The 19,811-nt window shown below is 36.3% G+C and overlaps 1 protein-coding gene across 1 annotated transcript in view; it reads left to right on the top strand.

Annotated features, from left to right (window-relative positions):
• Positions 1 to 19,811, top strand: part of PXDNL (peroxidasin like) — a 483,807-nt gene that overhangs the window by 451,977 nt on the left and 12,019 nt on the right. The window contains exons 20-21 of the mRNA XM_021688214.1: positions 4,789 to 4,903; positions 7,802 to 7,931. Of these exons, the coding sequence (XP_021543889.1) occupies positions 4,789 to 4,903; positions 7,802 to 7,931 (245 nt within the window). The remainder of the gene's footprint in view (positions 1 to 4,788; positions 4,904 to 7,801; positions 7,932 to 19,811) is intronic.

The raw sequence follows: 19,811 nt of genomic DNA, 5'->3' as shown, positions 1-19,811 counted from the left end.
ATATCGATGGGTCCTGTTTTTTTATCCAATCTGATAGCCTGTGTCTTTTGATTGGGGCATTTAGCCCATTTACATTCAGGGTAACTATTGAAAGATATGAATTTAGTGCCATTGTATTGCCTGTCAGGTGACTGTTACTGTATATTGTCTGTGTTCCTTTCTGGTCTATGTTACTTTTAGGCTCTCTCTTTGCTTAGAAGACCCCTTTCAATATTTCTTGTAGGGCTGGTTTCCTGTTTGCATATTTCTTTAGTTTTTGCCCTGGAAGCTACTTATCTCTCCTTCTATTTTCAATGACAGCCTAGCTAGATATAGTATTCTTGGCTACATATTTTTCTCATTTAGTGCTGTGAATATATCATGCCAGTCCTTTCTGGCCTGCCAGGTCTCCGTGGATAGGTCTGTTGCCAATCTTCTGTTTCTACCATTTTAGTTTACAGATCTCTTGTCCAGAGCTGCCTTCAGGATTTTCTCTTTGTCTCTGAGACTCATAAGTTTTACTATTAGTTGTCGGGGTGTTGACCTATTTTTATTGATTTTGAGGGGTGTTTCCTGGATTTTGATGTCTGTTTCCTTCCACAAATTAGGGAAGTTCTCTGCTATAATATGCTCCCGTATACCTTCTGCCCCTCTCTCTCTTTCTTCTTCTTCTGGGATCCCAATTATTCTAATGTTGTTTCATCTTATGGTATCGCTTATCTCTCGAATTCTGCCCTTGTGATCCAGTAGTTGTTTATCTCTCTTTTTCTCAGCTTCTTTATTTTCCATCATTTGGTCTTCTATATCACTGATTCTCTCTTCTGCCTCACTTATCCTAGCAGTTAGAGCCTCCATTTTTGATTGCACCTCATTAATAGCCTTTTTGATTTCGACTTTGTTAGATTTTAGTTCTTTTATTTCTCCAGAAAGTGTTTCTCTAATATCTTCCATGCTTTTTTCAAGCCCAACTAGTATCTTTAAAATTGTCATTCTGAACTCTAGTCTGACATCTTACTAATGTCTGTATTGATCAGGTCCCTGGCAGTCAGTACTGCCTCTTGTTCTTTTTGTTGAGGTGATTTTTTTCCATCTTGTCATTTTGTCCAGAGGAGAATAGATGAATGAGAGAACAAAATGCTAACAGGCTAAAAACGACCCTAGAAAAATATACACTAAGCAAATCAGAAGAGACCTGAACCTGGGGGAAAAGAAAGGGAAAGAATGAAAAAAGAGAAAGAAAAAGATAAAACAAAACAAAACCAAACAAATCAAAAACAGAATGTGATCAAATATGATCAGCCTGGTGCATAGTTTAGTGCCACACACTAGATTTTGGACATATTTTGGTCTGTTAGAAAAAAGTGCCTCCCAAAAATTAAAAGAAGGAAAAACTTATATATGTACAAAAGGAAGGGTAAATTCGATGAAGGGATGGAATATAATGTAGAGATGAAAATTATAAAAGATTTCATAAAAGGTAAGATAAGAAGTTGGTTGAGAAAAGAAAGAAGAGGATTAAAAAAAAAATAAAAGGTAGAGAATGTGATCAGGCAGGAGACTAGAACAAAGCCATACACTAGAGATTTAGGGTATATTTTGGTCTGTTAGAAAAAACTGTATCCCATAATTTTAAAGAAAGAACAACTTATATATATATATATATATATATATACCAAAAATAAGTTTAACTACTTTGAAGAGATAGAATATGGCTCTAAAAATGAAAAATAAAAATAGTTTTTTAAAAAAGGGATTGATAAGATGTTGGTTGAAAAAGGGAAAAAGATAAATTCAAAAAAAAAAAGAAAAAGCAAAAACAGAAAATTAAAAAAAATAGCTTTGAAAGACTAAAGAATCATAGGAAAAAAGCCATGAATTTTACGTGCAGTATTCCCCTAGCGCTGGAGTTCTGCCGTTCTCATTGATCATTAAACTTGGTCTTGGCTGGCTGTTCTTGCTGATCTTCTGGGGAAGGGGCCTGTTGCCGTGGTTCTCAAATGTCTTTGCCTGGAGGCGGAATTGCCCTGCTAAATAATCTGCTTGGGTTTGCTCTTGGGAGCTTTTGTTCCCTGAAAGCTTTCTGCACAGCCTTTGGAGGATGAGAGTGAAAATGGCAGCCCCCCAATCTCCACCCCAGAGGACGCAAGAACCCAGGGTCCCACTCCTCAGTGAGCCCCCAGAGAAAAGCAGTCAATCACTCCCATCTCCCTGTCTCTGGCTGCACTCCGTGCTCACCTGGCCTGTGACCGAGCATTTCTATCTCTGGCACACGACCCCTTTTGGAGTCTCCAAACCCAGCAGATCCCTGTGGTGCACTCCCATGCTGCTCCTCCCAGGGGAGTTAGGGGAGTCTCCCCGGATCTGCCGCTTGTTGGGTCCCTGCTGGAAGAGCAGTGGCCTGACTGTGCTGTGGATCACAGTATATGGCGACCCTGAGCTGAGAGCCTGCTCCTTGGCTCCGTCTATGCAGCTGGATTCCCTGCTCTGATACCTGGGAGCTCTGCCGCACTCAGGCACCCCCCATCTTTCTGTGACTCCAAGGGTCCTGAGACCACACTGTCCCAGCGAGGGTTCCACCCCCTGCTTAGCCACTGAAGCAATGTCCCTCAGACTTCTAAAAGTTCCGATTTTGTGCTCCACTGCTCTAATCACTTGTCAGTAGCAGCTGACAGAGGCCCCCTCCCCCACTGTCTATCTTCACAAATATTGCCTCTGATTCACTTTCCCGCATGTCCTACTTTCCAGAAAGTGGTCGCTTTTCTGTTCAGAGAGTTGCTGCTATTCTTTTCTTCACTCTCTTGTTGAGTTCATAGGTTTTCAGAATGGTTTGATCACTATCTAGCTGAATTCCTGGAACCAGACAAAATTTTGATCTCCTACTCCTCTGCCATCTTGCTCCTCCTTCCTCTATACTTTTCCTTTTTATATGAGGATTTAAAGGGGAGATATATGGGCTTAACTGGAAATGCTGTGTTTTTCCACTTGCAAACTCTTCAAAACCAAGAACCATGCCTTGTTCATTTTTATTTTCCCTACAGTACTTAGTCTAATAGTTTAGTAAGTTCCACATAAATATTTATTGACAAAAATTATATACTTTTCAGAAATAGAAAAACTAAGTTTTACTATATGAGTGAAACCCATATATGTTAGTTGTGTTTTTTGTTTTCATTTCTATTTCTTTTTTTCTCACCTAGATATGCAAATATTTATGGATTATTGGTTATTGATAAAGTGCTAGGTTGAAGTAATGGTGTAAAAGTAGGCACATATAGATCTGTTAGTATACTGCATAGCTTTATCTATAATGTCTTGATACTATAGTTTCAAAAGTAACACATGCAACATTTGCAACTGCATGCATTTCCCACCAGTTCACTGGCAAAGCTTGCCCATTGAGGTAGTTTGTCATTGCCACAGTTCTACCTCCCTTCTTGAGTACTTCTCTGTCCTTGGGAAGAATTCTGTACCTCCATGTTCCTCTTCAAATGTCCAAAGTCTCACACCTGTCCTAGGGCTCAGCCCACCGTCAGACTTGGAATAATCCATTTCTCTCTGCTTACTTACATTTACTGTTTTTAAATTGTTTAAATTATGACTGTTTCTTATTGAAAACTGGGACAAAACAAAGGATAGAGGTAGAATAAGAAAAAAGAAATAACAACCATAATAATGTTCTAGACACATCACTGTCACCATTTTGACATGTTGTCATTTCAGTTTATTTTTTATATGTTTTAATATTGGTAAATTCATATTGCATAACAAAGTTTTACTTTTATTTTGTGTCTAATTTTATAGCATTTGCCATTTATTTTGTTATTTAAAAAATCAACTTAAATTTTATCTTCAGCTTTGCTTAACAATTTATCATGGGGCATATTCCTCTTGATTTTAATTTATACATGCTAAGGTGAAGATGTAAGTTGTCTTTACATCTCTCCCTTCCCTAAGAAATAACTCCCTTCCCTAAGAAATAACTTGCTCATTGCCCAACACAAAAAGCTGTAGGGTAATTCCTTGCTCCCCTCCAATTTATGCTGTCCAGTGTAACCTTTTAGATTCAAGTGCATAGTGAAATGCTCTGTGATTGTTATCATGTTCCACTTCAATCTATTTTTTATTCCAGTATTAAATTTTTTTTTTTTTAGCTTTATATATAGTAGTTTTACTATTTGGAAAGGTAGGTTCCTACATCATTGTTTTTCCTCTTCTCAATATACATAGTTTCCAATCCAACTGTTTTCAGATGAAATTTAAAGAGCATTTGTTGTTGTTTTGTATTTATATAAAAATTTTCATAATATTCTCATGTGTTTTTATTGTGGTGAAAAACGCATAACAAAAAAATTTACTATGCTAGCCATTTTAAGTGTACAGTGCAGTAGTGTTAACTATATGCACATTGTTGTGCAACAGAGGTCATTAAAAACAAAAAACTAGCCTTGAGTTGGTAGCAGGTGTTGATTAAGTAATTTGAGGAGCTCAGAATTTCAAGCATTCTGTCTACCACATTTTTGTTCCTTTCCTCATTTTCAAGTCCTCTAAGTGAAAAAAATGTACCCCATGATCAGTGTCCTTGCTCAGATTCAGCTTCCTCTCCCTATGGAGACTCTATGGATTTTGCAAACTGCCTTGGTATTTCATCTGCTTTGGTAAAAACAGAGATGCAGCCACTTGCAAAACCAGAAACCTGTAATTGAACTGACTGAAGAGCTATCCATCTCCCTCCTCAATTGAAGAGATACTCTAGACAGGAAGATGATGCCAATCTCACACAATGCTCATGTGGATACTTTTCCCCCACAGACTGTAGGAGTAGAGGCCAGTTTAGAGCATTCACACAAGAATCTCGAGAGAAACGCTCAGCTCAATACAGCTATCCTGATGAGAAAGATAAGGACTTAAGTGATCTAATCAGTAGGTATGTACATAAATATCTAATTTCTTTGGGCTATTTACCATAGATTTATTTCAAATATACAATTTGAGGGGTTTTATAGAAACCATGGTTGACTCATTTACATATAGGATAAATTATACAACAATGAACAAATAAATAAATTTTGTAATAAATATGGGTTCCTTTTCATTCTGGGACATCATATCCAGGGCATACTTAGCAATAAATATTTCTCAATAAAGTACAGAAAATTGCACATCATAGATGTTATTTATGATTTAAATTTAATGATTCCTTAAATCACATTATGGATATTGCTGTTTTTAAAATTCTTTTCAAAAATAGGAAACTCAGCATATTGTTTGTAAGAAAAGTAATAATATTTATCAAGCTAAGTTGATTTTAATTCATGTATAGTGTCTTGCAAGGAAGGTTTAATTTGTGACCAAGATGGGATATTTTTGATCCCTCAGAAAATTGAGAAATGTCAATCTTATTCCTTCATCAAAATCTTAGTCTCTTTAAGATTATGGTGACCTCATGGATGTTCTGCTTACCTGTAGCCTTAGTCACTCAGCTACAGATTGGTTAATTTCAATTTTAGTCTCCTGCCAATCTTATCAAATTTGACTCAAACATGAGCCTTGCAATTGGGAGTTCTGTTTATTTTTGATGTGATAATAAAAAGATAATACCAGTTTTGTTTTTTCTTCTAACTATACACACTGCAGTAATCCTTTGTAGATAGTTCTGTTGTGCTGAAGACTTGTTTAGGCCTAAGAGGGCCAAATCCCATCATTCAGTGTGCACAGATCATTCAGGCTATGATATCACTTTTACTTTTCTCTGCACATTCATCTTTCTTGCATTTATTCTCTCTCAGTCACAAATTGAGCCATTTTTCAATACATTATTCATGAATTAATATCAGTTTAACTTGATAAATATTATTTTTTTCTTACAAGCTCTATGCTGAGTTTCATGTTTTTAATAATATATAGCCACATCCATACTATCCATCTTTTCCTTCCATCCTCCCCCCACCTTCCCCACAACCCCCCAGTAATCTCCCTAGCTGGTATCCTTGTCTCTCTTCTCTCTTTCCACACTGTCTAAAACACTAATATGATCAGGCCTAAAATGTCTGTGTAGTGGTTAAAAAAGGACTTCTAAATTTTGTTTTTAAAAATCCTGATTTGCATCCAGCTGCACAATTTAATAGCTGCATCATATGGACATATTAACTTTCTGTTACAGTATTCTCATCTGAAAGACAGGTCTGCTTCAAGTGTCTCTTGGCACTGCTGGGTGCATTGAGTGAAGTGATGTGGCATCTAGGTCAGAACAATCAGAGCTGCATGGTCCCTGAAATGGATGAAGAATTATGGTCTGCTTTATTTAGCTTCCCTGACTCATGCCACCTCCTACCCCTACCCCAGGCAGAAGTCATTACCTTCTTATTTGTCTTCCTCATACAAATGTTGTATTTCCTGCTTGTTCATCAGTCACCCTTTTCTGAGAGAGTGTTAGCAGCCTACTTACTGGAAAGCACCCTCACATGTATCTTAGCATAATGCTTATTACATAACCCACACCCAACACATACTTGTTCCATTGTGAACACCATCTGACTGTATAATCTGGTTTTGCCAATATCAGCTACTCCCTGTGTTCCTACATTCAGTACTTTAAATCTTGGTTATACCTTTATACAATCATCCAGACTTCCTTGTGGCTAAATCCCCTTTGATTCAACACTGATGATCTACAGGAGAGAGCACCATGAAAACAAAAGTGTCAAATAATCTTAATTAAAATTATCCATTATTACTAATATCGTCCATGTCAACATTGGTACACTTGAATCAATTTGAACATAGCACCATAGTAAAAGCTGGTGTGAGGCCACTAGTGATTCATGGTGCCCCTAATTCATAGTGTCTTACGGGACATAGAGTTGATCTAGTGACTGAGTAACTGGCATTGGTAACTCCTGTTCTTTTTCAATGCTATCTTTTCCTAAATTCCCTCTCTGATATAAGCTCTGTAACATGTCCTTGGCTTAGGAATTGTTTTACAAGCTCGTGGGATGTACTGTATCTGGCAAGCTATTTTCTTACTGAACAATAGAAGACATATATCAAGCTGAACAAAGCAGAACAGTTTTGAAAGTTACAAAGGCTTTTTCACAAAGAACCTTTAACAAAATTTAGGGAAAAAAAAAGAAAACTTGAGACATTAATAGCACATCAACTAAATCAAATCTATATAAAAATATTTTTGACAATATATTGTAATCATAGGTGGATGGAACTTTCATTTCAATTTTCCAAACTCATTATTTACCTCTGTCTTTTGAGAACTTCAGTGAAGCTCTAGGAATCATATTTTAAATTCAGCCCAACACTTTTTATTTCCTTTTATTATCGATAATACTGAGCTATTTTGCATTGGGTTTAAGATTAGATTTTTGTCAGACTAGTATTCTTAATTTAGTTCTTGCCATGAATTTATAATAGAGCAAGGAAATTTCCCACCTGGGTGCTATATAATATATAATATTTAATTTGTCACTGCTCTTTCACTGTGAAGTGGAATGAATAATTTTTAGCAAAAGACATAATTTGAGATCTAAATAATATGTCAAATAGATATGTAATACTACGTGGCATTCCCTTTATTTCCTAAGAAATACTTCCTTATCATTTTGAGTAAACTATGTGGAACAGATGTGACATTCTGGATTATCTTCTTATATGTCATTTAATTTATTTTCTAATTCCAGTCACATCTTTTTATGTCCACACAGCATAGCAGTCACAATGTCCTGTACATTCCAATGCCTGAGGAATAGTTGTTAATTTTTTTTACTATGCAACTTCTATTTTTCAGCATTTTATTTGCTTCTTGTATAAACAGGCAACAAGATCACTTGTATATTGATGAAGATGGTAGAAACATGACACTTCTGGCAAAAGCAAATTTTGCCCAAGATTTCAGCAATTTTGCAGTGGAAATTCAAAAAACCATCAAAGCTCTCAGAGAACAGGTTTGTTTTTTTCCCCTAAGTAACATGTCCTTGTTGTAGAGATTGGAATAACTAGATTAAAAAAAAAAAATCTGTCCAATGACTTTGTGAATATATAGCACAATACCAGAATAATAATGAGGAGTTATTATATTTATGTAGACAATTTCCTTATAATAGTTGAATTCAGGGAAGGAGCACTGGGTAAAATCCATTTCCTTTCTACCAAATACCAATATCTTCAATACACAGGGTCCCAGTGATGGAGCTCTCTGCTCAGTGAGTTTCTGAGCTCCTGCTCAGTGCCTTTCTGAATAGTTGTGTTTGGGTGCTCTCTTTATCTCTGTGGATATAGATAATTTGTAACAGGCCAACACATACTTTTCTTATAATTTTTTTGTTTTTGAAATGGAGTCCAAACAAGCCTCTTAGGGATTACTGGTTTGTCTGGCTTTCCTTTTCTGAAAAAGCTATTGTTAAAAATGAAATTTCCACACTCCCCTGCACTTTTGCTAATTTTGCCAGGTGTTCTGGCTCATGGTTTATTTCATTTTTTCTAAAATTTGGGAATGAGTCAATGAGAGATTTGGCTTGTATTAGAAATGACAATTAGATGGTTTTATTCAGAAATGGAAGTCTGATCTCTTTCAAGGCACAGTGCCATGCTGGCTCCTTCTTCGACTTTAATGTCACTGTGAAGCATATTCTTTCCTTCCTACCATCAGTGGTCTTGAGGCAGAAAGCACTGTAGGGGTGTGAGAAGAACCCAGGGTCTGCAGACAGGAAGTTCTACCTTTATAATTTGTCTGAACTGGGCAATTTATTTGACCATTCAGAATAAGTGCTGTCCTCTGGACTTTCAGGAATGTTATGAGGATCAAACAAGATTATATGGCAGAGGCACTTTGTGAACAGTAACCTCCTTAACATATTACTGTTGTGTTTGAATGTAAAAATATTATCTTGTATAGAAATGCGAGATTACCGGCTCGATGTGATGTGTGTGCCACCCTCAGGGGCTGGCTGCAGCCATGGTTTGCATCAGTGTGCTACCCATCAGCACCGTTCCTTGTGACCAGAACACCAATTTGTCCAATCAGTTGTCCAATCTGAGTCTGAACATGAATCTCAAAGATGTGAAGCATTGTTTCTTGAAGGTTATTCTTGAAGGGTAAGGTTATTCCATCTTGGAACGGTTGGGGTGACCTAGGACTCTGGGACCCCACTGAGTCTAGGGACCTTTATTTTATTTTCAGTGAGCTTATGTGTCATAGTTATACTGGTAAGAGAAAGTCCTCAGCACTGGGCTGCAGAAGGTAGGCCCTGTTAATTTAAACATTAATCCATTTATCTATATAGCAAATTACTTTTTCATAAACTTATTTTATGGATTTTCAGACACAGGTAGAATCCATAAGCAACATTTTAGTCCAATTTTATCTACATGTTAGTGGTGATATTTCATCTTTGATATGTGCTGTAGTGATTAGAAGCATTCCATATACCCCAAGACTGCAGTAGCTGGCCCTCCTAGTTGTCCAATAACAATTTGAAGTAACACATATCTCTAAATGTATCAAGGAAAAGTGTTTTTTCCTGTTAACTTGCTCTATCTCTTCCATTATATTATAAATTTCTTAATAGCTGGTGCTGTTTCACTGCTGGATCTTCAGTGACTGACATACAGTACTTGTTTAAAAACAACCAATGTTGGGGCGCCTGGGTGGCTCAGTCTTTAAGCAATGGCCTTCGGCTCAGGTCATGATCCCAGGGTCCTGGGATCGAGCCTCACATCCAGCTCCCTGCTCAGCGGGAAGCCTGCTTCTCCTTCTCCCACTCCCCCTTCTTGTGTTCCCTCTCTCGCTGTGTCTCTCTCTGTCAAATAAATAAAATCTTTAAAAAAAAAAAACAACAGATGTTTCTTTTTGTTTTGTTTTTTAATATTTTATTTTATTTATTTGTCAGAGAGAGAGAGAGAGAGTGAGCACACAGCAGGGGCAGAGGGAGAGGGAGAAGCAGGCTCCCCACTGAGCAGGGAGCCCAATGCAGGGCTCGATCCCAGAACCCTGGGATCATGACCTTAGCTGAAGGCAACCGCTTAACTGACTGAGCCACCCAGGCAACCCTGTTTCCTTTTTGAACTCAAAAAGTTCTGGATCTATGAGGAATATAAAGGGTTTGTAAGGATTGGACAAATATGGAAGAGGCAGTTTAGAAGGTCCTGAGAGCTCTTACAGGAGTCAGGTTTTCCTGAGCTGTGGCAGGACACACTGATGGGAAGAGGGGGCAGTAGGGCACAGAACTGTGGGCACACTGAATGAAAACCAACAAAATCTTGGCAGATAAGAATTGAATGAGTAAATAAATATGACATAATACCAGCATTGGGAAATATTGATTCAAATCAGAAATCAACCCAGATCATGTAAAGTAGATTGAAAAAAGAAAATAAAAGGTTTAGAATGGAACACAGAGATAAATTGACCATATTTCCTGGGTGGCTTTCAAGAGCATCTACAACAACGTCTATGACCAGAGCAAGAAGCACTCAGAGGTGGACAGGATGATGAAGACGGAAGTTTTGAGGACAAAGCATATTTTCAGATATAACAAGCCCTTAGGATTTGTGAAATTAATATTTGTTGTTAATCTGTCATTTACTGTATAAAGACCTGCGTTTTAATGGTCCGTGTTAATGTGAAATGCATCCTCTTAGCTAAAGAAGGACATTTCTAAATGTGCAGTGTGTGCAGCTTTGTAGCTTTTCTGTTGCTTATCAACATGAATGCAATACATTCTGTAAATAAATAAAAAACAGAAATTAAATCCTTTATTTTATGAAAAGTGAGCATCCAGATAAAGCCATGTGTATTTCTCATGGTAAAATTAAAGACAATGAAGAAGTAGATTAAACAGAATATAGAAACTGTAGTCCATAGTGGTACTCATCATGTAGGAGATTATTGTTATTCTTTTTTTTTTTAAAAAGATTTTATTTATTTGAGAGAGAGAGAATGAGAGACAGAGAGCACGAGAGGGAAGAGGGCAGAGGGAGAAGCAGACCCCCTGCTGAGCAGGGAGCCCGATGTGGGACTCGATCCCGGGACTCCAGGATCATGACCTGAGCCGAAGGCAGTCGCTTAACCAACTGAGCCACCCAGGCGCCCCGAGATTATTGTTATTCTTGAGACCATCCCTTGTCTAAGACACAAGATTCCAACCTTCAGTTACTAGCCATGGATTTCCACCTTTACTTTCTGACCCTAGGTGCATTTTGTCTACGGGGCTGTGAAATAGTGCCAGTCTTGACATTTTCCATTGTTGGTGGTTTACATTTATTAGGTGACTTTGGAATGTCTAGAAAAGATATTCATTAATGGTGGTCCTTTAACCATGATAGAATCAAAGTAATGAAGGTGGTCTGCAAATTCCATGGTGATATAGGTGTTTTGTAATCAGTGGATTATAGTAAATTATATTTGCCTTTAAATATGATTCTGATCATTGTAGAGATAACTAGAGCCATAAGTACATTCAGAACATTTAATTATTTCAATCTGTGATAGTGCCTAATTTACATGGCTGTAAAGAGTGTTTGTGTGTGTTGCAGGGGGGGAGGTGGTATATAATGAACAATGAGATGATATATAAGAACTTATACCTTTAATTAAAATTAAATTCTTAAAATGAGGTTTTCAAACTGTTTGATGTCACAGTAAGTGCTTTATAAAGAATAGTTGAACCTTTGGGACAAGTTCTCAGATCTCTAGTATCCTTTTGTATGAATATAGAGTAAAATAAGACATACATTCGGACTCAAACCATCAGATTTTTTAAGAGAAATCTAGGCCATTCAAATAAGCTCTTAAGCCATTTATTTCAAGTTCTATTCAAGCTAAATAAGACACGCAAGTTTGCATTTAATATTTAAAATGAATTAAAATAAGCATATACTATATTTTTGTATAAATGTCAATATCATAATAAAACTGAATTGTAGTCTTCGTATGGTATATGCTTTTCCCACAGCCCTTTGGTATAACGGATATGTTTTCTCTTTCTCTAGGAGCCTCTCATACAGATATTTATTATTTTATGGTTGAGGTTCATGGTGTTTACACCTCTGTCATTATATTATTTTCCAGAGCTAGAATTTACTTAAATTGTTATAGGCTTGGAATTTATCTTGCAAGTATGTCATTTGTTTATAGAAAACAAAATGCTCTGTACATTTTGATGCAATTTCTAGAGTCTCAATGTAGTAAAAAATGGAGTCTACCTGTTTTATTATATGGGCCTAAATATCATTTTTCAGATATTGTGTCATACGTGATCAGATCTCAGACCTTATGGCACAACTCAAAAACAGTGCCTAATTTTGAGTATCAATGAATAGTACAATGGAGATACACAGATATCACTAAATAATTTACATGTACTTAAGATCATTTGGAACACCACATCAATATTATGACATTTTAGAGTGAATTTTCTTTTTAAATATTTTATTATTTCTTAATATGAAATAATTTGCAAGTGATTTAAAAATTTTTCAATAGAAAAAAAGAAACACTAAAATTAAATTTAAAATGTAATCTCATTTTATTTCCCAAGGAGATGTATAAGTCAGTTTTCAGTGAAAATAACAGAAACCCTCTAGTAATTACAAGTAAGATGGGTTTAAATACAAGAAGTCATAGGTTTTCACAACCTTTGGAAGGGTGAGAGGAATAGAGGTAATAGAAACAGGTGCTGGAAGCTATTTGGTTCACAGGAGCTCATTTGGAAGCCACAGTGAGTCTCAACAATTTTGCAGGAGCCTGAAGCTCAGCCTATGTACCTGTTAACAGTTGTGCTTGAGAATAATACTGCTTTCCTTTCCAATCTTACATGAGTGCCTCTCATTTGTAGACTAACCCAGAACCATAATGGGAAGGAAGTTAGGGTGTAGTTGTCTAGATTTCTCCTCTGAGATCTATGTAAAAGGGTGCAGTTGATGATAATTTAATGATAGATAACCCATGGCCCATATTTAGGCAAGATCATGTATTTCACTGTAACTTGGTAATTGGTTGGGTGGTTGGAAAGATGGAATGTGAAGTTAGAAAGATACCTAGTGGTCACAAAGACAAAATTCTTGTTCTGAATTCAGATTAGTTAGAACAAACAGATAAGAAGAGAGATAAAGAGAGCAATAGATTGTCCACTATAACTTATTTATCCAAAGTGGCTTCTTTCATGAGTTCAAAGGGGACAACAGTAGTAATAATTAAGCCTGAGGGGGGAGGGAAGCATAAATTAGAACTGTTCCAGAAAATCCAGCTCCATCACTTTACTGAACAAGTATATGAGGATGAGTGAAAGAAAGGAATCAAAGATACTTCAGAGGCTTCCTTTTAATTAAGGGACAGGTAATGTTATTACTAATATAACAACCACAGAAAGTGAAACAATTAAAGCTAAAGGAAGTTTTGACATATGTAAGGAACAGAAGGATGTCAAGTATGGCTGGAGAATAGGTAATCAAGAATAAGAAAAATCACATGATATGAGTCTGAGAGGCAGAAACTGTCTAAAGAAGAAGGCCTATAAAGTGTTCTCCTGAATTCCAAGTCTCTGAGGAATAAGAAAGATGTTTTGCATTTGAATTTAGATAATTTGATCTGGTTTCTGTGGGAGAACTGATAAAGGAATACAAAAGTGACTGCAGTGATCTGTCATGTTCCAGAAGTGAGCAGATGCTGTCTTAGGCTATGCTGATGATCTTAGGAAGAAAAAGGACAAGCTTTGGAGATATAATTGTGAAGCAGAATGGTCAGGACTTGGTGACTGAATGTGTTACAGCAACTCCATTTTGATGTGGAGAAGCTCCTGCCCAAAGTGAGGTTCTTATGTCAAAACCTATGGGAGTAATTGTTTGGTATGGACAAAGGAAGATTTATTACTCACACAGCTGGGGAGATGCCAGGGATGTTCACGCACGGAAGACCATGTGAGGACACAGTGAGAAGTTGGCCATCTACAAGCCAAGGGGAAAGTCCTCAGAAGAATCCAACCCTGCCAGCACCTTAATCTTGATCTTCAGTTTCTACAACTATAAGAAAATAAGTTTTTGTTGTTAAGCCACCTTATCTGTAGTACTTTATTATTGCAGCCCTAGAAAACCAGTACAGATTTTGGTACCAAGAAGTGGGATGTTGCTGTAACAAATACCTAAAAGTGTGAAAAAGGTTTCAGAACTGGGTAATGAATAGAGGCTGTTTAGAGTTTTGAGGTGCCCATTAGAGAAAGCCTAGATTGTTTTGGAGAGATTTTTGGCAGGAATATGATGTTAAAAGTACTTCTGATGAGATCTCAGATGGAAATAAGGAACATGTTATTAAACATTGAAGGAAAGATGATCCTTGTTATAAGTGGCAAAGAAATTGGGTGAATTATGTCTAATATTTTGTAGAACACAGAAACTGTGAGTGATGACCTTAGATATTTAGCTGAGGAGATTTCTAAGCAAAGTGTTGAAAGTATGTTCTGATTTAACCTTGCTGCTTATGATAAAATGTAAGAGGAGAAAGAGAAATTGCAAAAAGAAATATTAAGCAAAAATCAACCAGAACTTGAGGATTTTAGAAAATTCTCAGACTGTCCTAGGTATATGTCTATGAGAAATGAAAACATAGATCCACATGTGAGTTTATATATTAGTATTCATAGTAGTGTTATTCAAAAATAGCCCAAAAGTGGTGACAACCCAAATACTTATCAATTGATAAAACAGAATGTGTTGTAATGAAATAGAATATTATTTGGCTGTAGAAAGGAATCAGGTATTGATACATGCTACAACATGGGGGAGCCTTAAAAACATTATGCTAAGTGAAACAGACCTGTCAGAAATATGGCATACCATAGGATACAGCCAAAGTAAACAAATCTATAGAAATAGAAAGTAGACTAGTTGTCTAAGCCCGGGGGAGTGGAAAAGGAAATGGAGGTTGACTGCTAATGTATACAGGGTTTATTTTGGGGTGATGCAATGTTCCAAAATTTGATTATGATGATTGTACAACTTTGTGAATATACTGAAACATTTAAATGACAGTTTTATAGATTCTTTGGGGTTTTCAACATAGACAATTTTATCATCTGTGAATAAAGGCAATTTTGTATCTTACTGTCCATCTATGTACCATTTATTTATTTTTTATTGTCTTATAGCATTAGCTAGGACTAAAAGTTTGAATGAGACTGTTTGAGAAAGGAAAGTTCCCAATCTTATAGGGAAAGCACCCTGCCTGTCATCATTAAATATGTTAGCTATAGATGATTTTTGTAGATTTTTTTTATCAACTTGTGGAAATTCTCTATTACTAGTTACTGAGAATTGTTATCATGGGTGAGCGTTGGATTTTGTCAGATCTTTTTTTTTATCGATATCATGAACATACGATTTGTTTTTTAGCCTGTTGATATCATAGATTCCACTAATTGATTTTGACTGTTAAACAAGCCTTGTATACCAGGAATAAATCACACTGGGTTATGGTATGTAATTGTTGTTATACATTGTTAGATTAAATCTGCTACTATCTACATCTACATGTATGAGAGGTATTGTTCAGTAGTAATATTCATAATTTCTTTTTTTTCCTCATAATTTCTTAACCTGGCTTTGGCTTTAAATGTTCTATTTGCTTCTATTTTCTGGAAGAGGTTGTGGAGTCTTGCTTTTACTTTTTCTCTAAGTGTAAAGCACCAGTGAATCCATCTGTGCCTTTTGCTTTTTTTTTTTGGAAGGTTTTTAAATTACTGATTTAATTTTTTAATAGATATAGGCTGTTCAGGATATCTGTTTCTTATGTGAGTTTTGATAATTTGTGTCTTTAAAGGAATTGATTCATTCCATCTAAATCATGAAATCTCTGGGCCTCGAGTTGTTTATAGTATTACTTTTTTGTCCTTCTAATGTTCATAGGATTAGTAGTGCTGATTTTATTTACGATGTTGGCAATTTGTGTGTTTTCTATGTTTTCTTGGTTAGTTTCACTAGAGATTTATGAATATTATTGATATTTATAAATAATTAGCTTTTGTTTGTTTTCATTTTCTATTGTTTCCCAGTATTCAGTTTTATAGTTTTCTGTTATAAATTTCATGTCCTTTTTCCCCCATGTTTTGGGCTTAATTTTCTCTTATTTCTCTAGAAATTAGAGTTTTTCTAGAAACTAGAATTAGTTCATTTGAAACTAGAAAAATAAGAAACTAGGACAATTATAGCAACAAAATTAAACATAAAATATGACAAAGAAAGGACATCATACGTTTAGAACAGAAATCAATAAAATTGAATATAGAAAAGCAAAAAGAAACCTCAATGAAAACAAAAGCTGATTTTTAAAAAAATTAGTAAGTTTCATAAATCCCTAATGACACTAACCAGGATATAAAAGAGAGAAACACACAAATTTCCAATACTGATTTCATATCTTTCTTCATTTAAAATATATGAATTTAATTCCATGAATTTTTCTTTAAGCATTCTTCTATTGCACTAGCCAAATTTTGATGTTATATCTTCATTTTCATTTAGTTAAAAGAATGCATTTCTTTTCTATTTCTCTTTCTTTGATCCATGGATCATTTGAATTGTGTTTCCTAATTCCCAGATGTTTCTGTTATTGACTTTTAGTTTAATTCCACAGTAATCTAAAAGTGCACTTTGTATGATATCTATTCTTTTCTATTTGTTTAAGGTTGCATTATGGTCCAGGATGTCATTTCCTGCTCTTTGGGACTCAGCTATGTCTCTGCTTCATAGATTTTAAATTTCCAAACCCAAACTAAAGGAGCACCCCTGTCTGGAAAATACTTTTCTTGTGGTAGAAGAAAAAAACAATGTTGGGACTGGTGTTTAAAACTTTTCTTTAATATGACTCACATTAGTTCTGCTCATGTGTCATTGGCCAGGGTGAGTTATAGAATCAAACTTGATGTCACTGGGAGAGAGCTATACTACTCCCAGAGAGAGTGATGACAGAGGGGTCCATGGAGAAAGGCCCACTATAGAGGACCATTGACTTTTGTGAACACAACAAAGCAATCTATCACAAGCCACTTCCAGAGTGGGAAATTTTGGACACAAAATTGAGTGGGCTTTAGGAATAATTGCTACTTAATAGACCTGGTCTAAATTCAGTCAAATATTCCAGTAAATACTTGGAAATTTCAATACACTGTAATTAGTAAATTTTAGACTCAAAATAACTTTTAGTATATTTCTATAAAATGGAGTACTACTTTTTAAGGGACATACTTTCTGGATGAATTTTGCAAAAATTTTAATTCTTAGGTCATTTACTTTTATGATTGGATCTCTAAGTTTCCTTTAGGTCTTAGATATTCTTTATTTTATTTTATTTTATTTATTTATTTTTTATTCTTATGTTAATCCCCATACATTACATCATTGGTTTTAGCTGTAGTGTTCCATGATTCATTGTTTGTGCCTAACACCCAGTGCTCCATGCAGAATGTGCCCTCCTCAATACCCATTACCAGGCTAACCCATCCTCCCACCCCCCTCCCCTCTAGAACCCTCAGTTTGTTTTTCAGAGTCCATCGTCTCACATGGTTCGTCTACCCCTCCGATTTCCCCTGCTTCATTCTTCCCCTCCTGCTACCTTCTTCTTCTTTTTTTTTCTTAACATATATTGCATTATTTGTTTCAGAGGTACAGATCTGAGATTCAACAGTCTTGCACAATTCACAGTGCTTACCAGAGCACATACCCTCCCCAGTGTCTATCACCCAGTCACCCCATCCCTCCCACCCCACCCCCACTCCAGCAACCCTCAGTTTGTTTCCTGTGATTAAGAATTCCTCATATCAGTGAGGTCATATGATACATGTCTTTCTCTTTTTGACTTATTTCGCTCAACATAATACCCTCCAGTTCCATCCACGTCATTGCAAATGGCAAGATCTCATTCCTTTTGATGGCTGCATAATATTCCATTGTATATATATACTGCATCTTCTTTATCCATTCATCTGTCAATGGACATCTTGGCTCTTTCCACAGTTTGGCTATTGTCGACATTGCTGCTATAAACATCGGGGTGCATGTACCCCTTCGGATCCCTACATTTGTATCTTTGGGGTAAATACCCAGTAGTGCAATTGCTGGATCGTATGGTAGCTCTATTTTCAACTTTTTGAGGAACCTCCATACTGTTTTCCAGAGTGGCTGCACCAGCTTGCATTCCCACCAACAGTGTAGGAGGGTTCCCCTTTCTCCGCATCCCCGCCAACATCTGTTGTTTCCTGACTTGTTAATTTTAGCCATTCTGACTGGTGTGAGGTGATATCTCATTGAGGTTTTGATTTGGATTTCCCTGATGCTGAGTGATCTTGAGCACTTTTTCATGTGTCTGTTGGCCATTTGGATGTCTTCTTTGGAAAAATGTCTGTTCATGTCTTCTGCCCATTTCTTGACTGGCACAAAAACAGACACATAGATCAATGGAACAGAATAGAGAGCCCAGAAATGGACCCTCAACTCTATGGTCAACTCATCTTCGACAAAGCAGGAAAGAATGTCCAATGGAAAAAAGTCTCTTCAACAAATGGTGTTGGGAAAATTGGACAGCCACATGCAGAAGAATGAAACTGGACCATTTCCTTACACCACACACAAAAATAGACTCAAAATGGTTGAAAGACCTCAATGTGAGACAGGAGTCCATCAAAATCCTAAAGGAGAACACAGGCAGCAACCTCTTCGACCTCAGCCACAGCAACTTCTTCCTAGAAACATCGCCAAAGGCAAGGGAAGCAAAGGCAAAAATGAACTATTGGGACTTCATCAAGATAAAAAGCTTTTGCAAAGCAAAGGAAACAGTCATCAAAACCAAAAGACAACCAACAGAATGGGAGAAGATATTTGCAAATGACATATCAGATAAAGGGCTAGTATCCAAAATCTATAAAGAACTCATCAAACTCAACACCCAAAGAACAAAGGTGTTAGATATTCTTAAGTGAGAAAAGATTTATAAATTCAAATCTCCAGAATACTTCTTTTACTTAAAAGGAAAAAAAAAAAAACCTGTAAAAGAATGTATCTGGAAAGTCTCTAATGAGAACTGCATTAGTCTGCTAGGCCTGCTATAACAAAAACCACAACTGGACAGCTTAAACAACATAAATGTATTGACTTATAATTCTGGAGGCTGGAAGTCCATGATAAGGGTGTTATCAGGGTTGATTCCTTCTGAAGGTGTTAAGGGAGAATCTGTTCTGTGTGTTCCTCCTAACTTCTGGTGGTTTGCTGGCAACCTTTGGTATTCCTTGTCTAATAAATATCTGCCTTCATGTTCACATGGTATTTTCCCTGTGTGTATGTCTGTGTCTAAATTTCACCCTTTTTATGAGGCTACCATTCATAGAGGAATAGGAGCCCAGCCTACCCTGGCATAACTTCATCTTAACTAATTACATCTGTGATGCCCCTATTTCCAAATAATATCACATTGTGAGGTACTGGGGATTAAGGCATTGAGTTACAAAATTTGGGGGGGGTCACCACCCAACACATGAAAGGAACTATAAAGTATGGATCCTACTAGTAGGCATCTCAACAATGACAATATTGTTATCAATATTGTCTGCTATGATTAAACAGCTACTTTGGGGAGAATGCAGTGATATGGGGTGGCTGAGCTTTTGATTAAGTTATTAACTTTGCAGAGCAAGTTAATAAATTATATAGAACAATAATTTTGGAGTCATTTAAGTCAAAATTTTACATAACTGTATATGATAAAAGTTTTACTTCTGGGAAAATAGAGTAGATGTGCTTTTGCCTATTCCTTGCAATGTACAACTAAAAACCTTAAATATCAT

The sequence above is a fragment of the Neomonachus schauinslandi genome, chromosome 4 (assembly GCF_002201575.2).
Source record: "Neomonachus schauinslandi chromosome 4, ASM220157v2, whole genome shotgun sequence".
In the NCBI taxonomy this organism is placed as follows: Eukaryota; Metazoa; Chordata; class Mammalia; order Carnivora; family Phocidae; genus Neomonachus; species Neomonachus schauinslandi.
The sequence above is the reverse complement of the archived record's forward strand: the minus strand, read 5'-3'. Positions and strand labels throughout refer to the sequence as shown.